General features: G+C 35.9%; 1 protein-coding gene across 1 annotated transcript; it reads left to right on the forward strand.

The window, feature by feature from the left end:
• The first annotated feature begins 2,232 nt into the window (after positions 1 to 2,232).
• Positions 2,233 to 9,039, forward strand: LOC140874444 (protein LIGHT-DEPENDENT SHORT HYPOCOTYLS 4-like). Its single transcript, XM_073277734.1, has 2 exons — positions 2,233 to 3,110; positions 8,976 to 9,039. Exon 1 carries the CDS (start codon positions 2,510 to 2,512, stop codon positions 3,041 to 3,043), a length of 534 nt encoding a protein of 177 aa, XP_073133835.1. The 5' UTR covers positions 2,233 to 2,509; the 3' UTR covers positions 3,044 to 3,110; positions 8,976 to 9,039.
• Positions 9,040 to 9,321: the final 282 nt, after the last annotated feature.

A 9,321-nucleotide genomic window follows, 5' to 3' on the forward strand; every position in this document is an offset into this window, starting at 1 on the left:
GAATTTCGATTAGATACGATCTCAAAATCTTTTTTTTTGAGTACGTAGAATCTTACACCTCTTTTCTTGACATTAATTTATTTATATATTAAAAATGGTAACAATAATAGCATTGATAGAAAGTCACGCACGTTCAATTGAATATGTTTATATGTTAATCAATATTACTTTGTATTTGGTCACAAAACTACTGTTGTTTTCCCCTTATTTTCCTTCATGGTGATTCTTGACTTCACATGCTAGCTTGATTAATTTTGATTTAAAGCTGGATCTTGAATGTCGAAAAACCAAAGAAGAATTACTCGAGATATTTCACCAAAATCTTGATTTATCTTTTCATAAATAATTATCCTCTTCTTTCATTCAATAAAAGCACCTCTTGTGCAGGGGCGGCTCCACTAAGGGGCAAGGGGGGCAGCTGCCCCCCTTAATTTTTATTTTTATAAAATTACTATAATATTTTTAAATTTAAAATAAAATTATAATTATGAACATAAATTAGGAACCAAACACGAATATATAAGAGAGAGACTAAAAAAATTAAGTTAAGCTTCATTGTTAATGTGTGCAAAGTGATCCAAAAATTTGTGGCTCATAGTCTTTAAAAGATTGAAGTCCAAACACTAAGTTTTTAAACCTATACACAACTGGGTTTTAAGGTTTTTAAACCTAAAAACAAATTGTTAAAGCAAGATGATATGAAATCTCGGACGCGCTGGCCTTGCGCAGGAACGGTGCGGGCGTGCGACAATGTGGAGCGGGCGCGCATGGTCTTCGCAGGCGTAAGGCACGGGCGCGCCGCAGCTTCGACTTTGGCCTTCATTTTCTTCACTTTCTTGACCTCTTTTGACATCAATAAAATTACAATAACCTCCAGAATGATATTCAAGAATTCCGTATTGGTTTCCATGTATTCCAAACTCTTCAACTCTGATTGTAAATCATGGAGCAAATATTGGAACAATATGAATCTTCGAGCACCTCCTAGATTCATATCACAAGAATCGTTAGCTTATAAGTTTATGAGTTTGACTTTGATTTTTACAAGTCGCAACAACTACAGTGAAAGGAAAAGTTTTTATGTAAAAATTATTACGAATATTAATTACTTATACTGAAAAATATATATTTTGTAGTTTGTCGAATGAAGTTATTATTAATTATTTTCAGAAAAAAGTCAAGTCATAAACGATATATTGTAAGTTAAATTTGAAATCTAACAATATTATTTAAATTTCAGTACTATATTTAACTGTTTTTATGTGATGATAACATATATATATATGTGATCGTTAGTTCTGTCCGGCTGCCCCCCTCGATAAAATTCCTAGATCTGCCCCTGCTCTTGCGTGATTAAATTAATTTAAAAATGAGAAATATGTGATATAATTGTTGAAAATGGGGGAAAGAATTATTTTTTCTTCCTATATGTGTACCTTTTTTCAATTTTGGTTCTTTATTTTTATCAAATTAGTTTTAGTCTGCTATCTTTTTTTATTATTTTATTTTAGTTTTTTTTCGACTTAGCGCCATGGAACTAATTGTACTAATGTGACACATGTGTATAATGTCACATCAGCACTACTAGTGAAAAATGACTAAAATTGTCAAAAAAAAAATTATAGGATAAAATTGAAATTTGATAACATATAGTACCAAAATTGCAAAGTGACAAAATCATATGACAAAAATTGAAATTTTCCCAAAAACTGTTTTTTTATTACGTTATGCCCTTTGCAGAATTATTTCTTTTCATGTTTTCAAAATTGACCAGTTTTAGTAACTATCTTTCGTTTTTTGGCCATTTCGTTCATTTATTAGCAATTTTAGTTATCTTTCAATATAATATGTTGCACATTGACACATTAGTTCCTGTCAGCACCACGTATGTTAGTGCCACGTCGTCGACTCGTGGACAAATAACTAAAATTGAATTTTTTTTTTAAAAAAGGATAATATTTTAAAACTGAAATTTGACACAACATTCATGACCAAAACTTGAAACAAATAAAATGACAAAATTTGTAATTTTCCCTATAATTACCTATAATCTCTAAATTAAAATGACCTTTGCCTCCCAAAATATTATACCCTACCCTACTTATCTCAAGTATTAATGTGTTTTCATTTAAAAAAAAAACCCTAATAATATAATGTCCCTCCAAATATATTAATCAAGATAACTTGATTAAACTTTTTCCATCCCCACCTCACCCAATCATTACTGTTACTACAGTTGCTCCCCCTTTTCTAGGGAAAAAATCGCCAATCCTTTCACATGTCTGCACATAATAGCAAACAAACATCATAGAACTTCCAAACTCTTTTCTAGTACTGATCAAACATAAATTTATTCAAAAACTATAATTAATGTATATCTCTCTTCTTCCATACCCTTAAACTACCAAAATTTTCTCCTCCAATTTCTTGAAATCCCATTAAACTTCATGATCAACAACATAACACTACATTTAATTTTCTTGAACCCTAGAGACCTAAACACCAATAAATGAACTCATCAACCCCAGAAATGATCAATTTCACCATCACCACCGCCGGCGCTCAAGCCTCCGGTAGTAGCTCCGCAAGCCGATACGAGAACCAAAAGCGCCGCGACTGGAACACCTTCGGACAGTACCTCCGCAACCACCGCCCCCCACTCTCGCTCAGCCGTTGCAGCGGCGCCCACGTCCTGGAATTCCTCCGGTACCTGGATCAGTTCGGGAAAACGAAGGTCCACACTCCGGTCTGCCCCTTTTACGGGCACCCGAACCCGCCGGCCCCTTGCCCCTGCCCGCTGCGCCAGGCCTGGGGCAGCCTCGATGCGGTCATAGGACGCCTACGGGCAGCTTATGAGGAGAATGGAGGCAAGCCTGAAGCAAACCCTTTCGGAGCTCGGGCAGTTCGGCTTTATTTACGCGAAGTTCGTGATTCACAGGCCAAGGCAAGAGGGATTAGTTATGAGAAGAAGAAGAGAAAGAAGCCACCGCCGCTGCCCTCTGCAGCCGCCGGTGGCTCTTCCTCTACACCACCGCCGATTTGAACATACATTGATGCTACATATATAATTAATATATCTCCCATCAGCACAGCAATGAGTCAAAAAAAAGGTACCCTAAGTTTTCCATTTGTGTAAGCGAAGCTTTAATATGTTTCTTCTTTTAGTAAAATTATATGAAATGTCATGGAATATAATTTTGATATTAATTTGATGATGTGCTACTATAAAAAATGCTTCTTTATTTAATTTTTGCACTATCTTTTTATTCCAAAAGAGAGAATTCAGTAGTTTATTTTCTCTGTATATATTACTTGAGTAACTTGAAAAAATAAAAAATAAAAATCACATCCTATGTGAACTTAATGTTGCTAAAATCTCTTCCTTTCAAAAAAAAATGTTGCTAAAATCTCTTGATAAAGAGAGAAAAATTCACTATGTTTTAAATTTATACCTGAAAATTGCTAAGGTAGAATCCTTAAATTTGCATTTGGATATATATTTTAAACGAAACTTATAATTTTGGTCATGTACATATATTTACCTATTTGTGATTTTAGTCATTATAGTGTCAAATTCAGTCTTAGTTCACTACCTTTTTTGTTTTTGTTTTTTTTTGTTTTTCTAATTTTGGTCTTCTCCAACGTGGTTTTGACGTGATACCAGTATATATATAGTACTCACATACGCGTGTATAGTGTCGTAGACCAAAATTACTAAAAACTAAAGTAATTTTTGCAGATTCTAAAAATATGTGATTATTGATATTTTTCTTAACAAATTTGTTTTTAAAAAATTCATAATCACTTATTTTTAGTGTTTGCAAACACTACCTAAAAGTTACATGACTAACCCAATTTCGACGACTTGAGTATCATTTCATATATTTAAAAAGAATTATTTGAGAAAAATACATAAAAGGGAAGTATTTCGCATTCGATTTTAGATTATTTCATTTTGTATAAGGATTTGAGATCCATTTTAATACTAGGTCTAACAAAACAAAATGGTGGGAGGAGAGTTAATTTGAAATCCATATAAATTGTAAATTTCAAACAAGTTCAATAGATTTGGAGCATGGATGAGATAATTGCATAATTTTTCACTACAAAATTGAAAACACTTATGGGTGTTAATTAGCTCATTAATTCTTCACTGCCCATTTCAGGTAAAAAATTGAAAATACATGGAGTTTTTTGCTCATTAATTTTTTTGTTTGTAACTTTAAAATAAGTTTTTTCTTTTACTTCGCCCTCTATGTATTATTGTGATTTCCATCTGATTTTTCTCATTCAAGTTTCATATTCTGTTATGATATCCCACATTGAAATATTAAACTAATAAAGAGTTAGTTATAAACTCATGATGCAACCCCACCCAATAGGCAAGCCTTTTGGAATGGACACCTCATGGGTTTATAACCTAACATTTGGTGCTCTCGTTGAGAGCCGACGTAGCAGAAGGGGCGACCTAGGAAAGAGCTACCATCGGATCAGTGTCGATAATTGGAAAATTATAGGCCGGATTAAGGTGCATGAATGCATGCACTGAATACTGAAAGGTGAGTGAAAGCCGCCTAGAGTAGGCCGCCGCGGACGTCGGATTCTCAAGGGGTCGGCAATGTTATGATATCCCACATTAAAATATTAAACTAATAAAGAGTTAGTTATAAACTCATGAGGCAACCCCACCCAATAGGCAAGCCTTTTGGGATGGAAACCTCATGAGTTTATAACCTAACATTTGGTGCTCTCGTTGAGAGCCGACGTAGCGGAAGGGGCGACCTAGGAAAGGGCTACCATCGGATCAGTGTCGATAATTGGAAAAATTATAGGCCGGATTAAGGTGCATGAATGCATGCACTGAATACTGAAAGGTGAGTGAAAGCCGCCTAGAGTAGGCCGCCGCGGACGTCGGCTTCTCAAGGGGTCGGCAATGTTATGATATCCAACATTGAAATATTAAACTAATAAAGCATTAGTTATAAACTCATGAGCCAACCCCACCCAATGAAAGAGTGGGTGCCCGGTGAGCCAACTTGTGGCTAAGGGCTTTGATGACTCTTTGTATAAACAATCTTTTGTTTAATATAATTTACACTTTTATTAATGGCAATGACTTTATCTTTCTTCATATTGTTATATTGTGATATACTATTGTTGTTTTGATAAAGACCTTGAATATACTATAGTGTATGTAAGATGTGGTAGCACATGGGGATGGCTATCATGAAATACATCTTATAGTCACTGTATATTCTAAACTGTTCCTAGTCGATTGAGCCGTCCGATAATAAGGATAAGGATCGCTCGAGTTTGAGACTAGCATTTGCGATGCAGAGTACCACGTTTCATTGGTAAGGAACATAGAGATGTTCAAAGCATGCAAATGGATATTCATACGATGAATGATCGAACTATCCTATCCGGACTTTCCAAGTGGTTATTACTTATCGAGTGGATAAAGTCCGCGGTTTTGGTTGTACACCATTAGTCCTTACTACTTGAAACATCATTGAGACTCTATATGCTAGTACTGTGCTTTGACTCGTTTACCGACTCTATTGGGGTCATCAGGTGTCGGGATTGGGTACATTTACAACACATATAGGAGTCGATGCTTTGTTGTCAAGGATTCACCACATACTTGCGAGTATGGATATCCTATGCGATCTGAGGAGATATTAGTGTAACGAATCTCTGGCCAGAGTACATGATGTGTTTTAAGAAATGGTTTCTTAGTAGCACATGCGATATCACTATTTGATCTTCAAGATGTATTGCATAGTTATCGAATCTCGAACGACTCTCGATTTACCAATGGTTGTTGATTCGATCGGGATATATGGATGAAGGGACCGTACTGTATGCTAACCAAAATCTATTGGTTCTTGCAGGCACTATCAGTGATACCTAGGGAATCATGGGGCGATGTTGCTAGGCGCTCTTACCATGATTCGATGGGCAAGTCGGAAACTGTTGTTCCGAGTCACAAGGAGTTGTGAGCCCACGGCTAGCTGTATCCCTGAACCATTGAGGGTCACACAGAGTAATGGATTTTTAATCCCCGTTGAGATAGTTAAATTTAAAGAGTTAAATTTAATGAACAAAGAAGTGGGACTTCTTATTTAAGAGTAGAGGAGTAAGATTTCCTAAAATGACATAGGGATGGGCATTTTTGGAAATCACTAAATTCGGATTCAGAAAAATTTATCTTGACTTTAAAAGGTGCAGAAATGGTTTCTGTGAACATTGGTAAAATCGGTTTATCAATCAGAGTCACGATGAATTTTATATTAATTTCTGAACTTGCGGGCTTTGCTTGTCGGGCTTGAACTTATGACTAATGGGCCCTAAGCTGTTAGCGGCCTACATTATAAATAAGTTATTGCAGTACAGAAATTACACAACACAGGTCACAAAATAATTTTCGAAAACCCTGTTTTTCTTAAGTGTGGCCGCCGCCCCCTCCCCTCTGCTCGGGAAAAATCCAGTCTGTGAATTTTGAATTACAGTCTGGTTTAACGGATCAAATTCGTTAATTCTCTTCGTAGAAACTTCTGATAGATTTTTTAGTGCAATCTATCAGAGGGATTAAATCTCTGTTCGTGGACCTGATTGAAGAACAGTTCGTCCATCAGTTCCAGGGATATACAACAAGAGCAGAGCAATCTGTTGGTGTCCATATCTCGATTCAAGATTGGAGGTAAAAATTTATAATTGTTATTTAATTTTTACACACACAATTTAATCGTAAAGTTTTGATACCTATTATGGAATCGTTCCATATAAAATTTTTAAACTTCCGCTGCACCGGGTATCAATTCTGATTGATCTGATCTCCGTTCTCCAACACCCAATAGATAAGCCTTTTGGGATGGACACCTCATGGGTTTATAACCTAACATATTCATAATTAATATACACTATTTTCAACTTTTTAATTATTACACTCAGTCAGTCACCTTTGGACAAATAGGGTAGAGATATGAGTGTAACATATTGGGAAAATAGAAAAGTTCATTAATTCTTCTAAGTTAATTGCCTTGTTTTCTTTTCTTTCTTTTCGTCTGGTCTTCTAGTACTTGTTAATAATTAGTTATGTCTTAATCTTGTAACTTTACATTTTGTTAATGGTTTTTAGTCATATTTCATTGGAGTGATAACGTGATGTCAAACATGTCAACAATTTTTAAGTGTTACATATGTATTGTCTGGTGTGTACATAAGTATTTTTCAGCGTCATATTAGTGCTCCGATGAAATAAGACTAAAAACAAAGCAAAAAAATAAAAATAAAAAATTATAAAACTAAAACTAATTTTGAGAAATTTAAACACGAAAATAGAAAACATGACATTGGATCGATGAATTTGAAAATTTTTCTCTAACGTATTAATATCTCCTAAATACCTTGCAAACAATATATATGCAACTAAGTGGTGGTATAATTTTTTTTGGCTTTGCCTCAAAAATCTATTGATCACTTTTTTTTACTGATTTGAAGTGGTTGTTTTTTAGGTACTGTGACACACTGTTTAACCAACCAACATGTCATGAATGAGTGTACAAATACAGCAAAACCAAAGGCTTGTGTTTTGGGGTGCAAGTGCAAAGCCATTTATGACATGTTTTAGATTCCCATATCATGTTTTGTGTCTTTTCTTTATTATATAAATATTTCTTTAATTTATAGTTGTTGGCAAATCAACTAGATTGTGGTTGAAGATGGAATAGAGAAGAAATTAAATAAGAGGAAACACTTGTCATTTTACAAAGATTGAGCTTGTAGTAACCCAGATACCATTTTAAGATAATAATATGTTAAACATGATTAAGGGTTGGTATTTAACCAATTTCAGAGTGTTATTGGACTTCAGAAGTAAAATTTGGGCTTTTTCATTTTGGGCCGGATAGTAAGTTCCGATCCCGGATAGTAAGCTCCGATCCCGGATAGTAAGCTCCGATCCTGGATAGTAAGCTCCGATCGAAACGGAAGCTCCGATCCTGGAACGGAAGTTCCGATCCCCAGCTGTCAAAAATGATCGATGACTCAGTCGCGAGTTTTGACAAGTGTCGGTCATAGAGCAGATCGGAAGCTCCGATCGTAGATCGGAAGTTCCGATCCTGGCGTGGAAGACATGCACGCAATGAGCTGGATCGGAAGCTCCGATCCCGAAATCGGAAGTTCCGATCCTAGCCGAGAAATTTGGCTATAAATAGGGCCGTTCAGAGTTCATTTCTGAATTTCGAATTCCCGAGTTTCCTTCTTCAGTTATATAGTGTGAGTTATACACTTGAGGGCCCTATCGGTTATAATAGAGGTTCTGGAATAACCAAGGTGTGGTTATAGTCATCCGGGACTAGCGACTTCAAAGGGCTAACTACGGACGAAGGTATGGTTCGGGAATCTATTTAAGTTTTGGGAGTACTTATTAGCTTAGTTAAGGCTTATAAAATTTATGTAGTGATACGGTGAACTTTTGAATATAGGCTTGGAACCTAGGATCTACTTTACTTGAACTAGCCTAGAGGTACGTACACATTGACTGAGATTGCCAGCGAGTATACATGTTTATATGTTGCATTTATTTGGCATTATTATATGGCATGATGTATGATTTACCGTTTTCTATACTCATATGTCATGTGCATATACACGTTGAGCCTATACCTTGTTATACCTGATTATAGAGCCGCTCAGCTCTATACTTGATAGTCTGTCACTGAGAGTACCGCGACGGCGGGGGCATTTATGTCTGTCTACTCTAGTGTACTAGACGAGTGTGGTTGCACCCAGAGGTTGATCCGTGCGGTGGCAGCACTCATATGGCGCCGGTTCTGAGCATGACTTTTCAGATGATCTTTTACCAGTCGTCATGTTGCATGCATTATATACATATGTTTACTCATGTCTATGTACTGGGCGTAGCGCTCACGTCCTAGTTGTTATCTTGGACACCCTATTCCATGGGGCAGGTCGCAGGATGGACGGAGCTGGTAGTTCAAGGCAGGACTAGGGAGCAGGAGCCTTGAGGATTTTATTATACAGCAGGATTCGATATAGCTGTATAATGTTTACTGTTTAAGATTTCGATTTGGTTGTATCATTACAGTATTAAGCCTGAATTATATTACTAAATTGATATGTAAATTATGGTTAAGTTTCCGCACGTTTTTACTCTGTTAAGTATTTTGCTGTATTAAGTTTAATGCATGCTATTAGTTGCCAGTTAGTAGGTGATTCTATGCAGGGTCACTACATTTTTGGTATCAGAGCATGCATAGATTTTGGGATTAGTACTTGGGATTTAGTTTAGTCTTG

This window comes from Henckelia pumila, chromosome 1 (genome assembly GCF_033568475.1).
Source record: "Henckelia pumila isolate YLH828 chromosome 1, ASM3356847v2, whole genome shotgun sequence".
In the NCBI taxonomy this organism is placed as follows: Eukaryota; Viridiplantae; Streptophyta; class Magnoliopsida; order Lamiales; family Gesneriaceae; genus Henckelia; species Henckelia pumila.

Bases quoted from the DNA above. Each gene is read 5' to 3' on its own strand.
- LOC140874444 (XM_073277734.1), top strand. From the start codon at position 2,510: ATGAACTCATCAACCCCAGAAATGATCAATTTCACCATCACCACCGCC.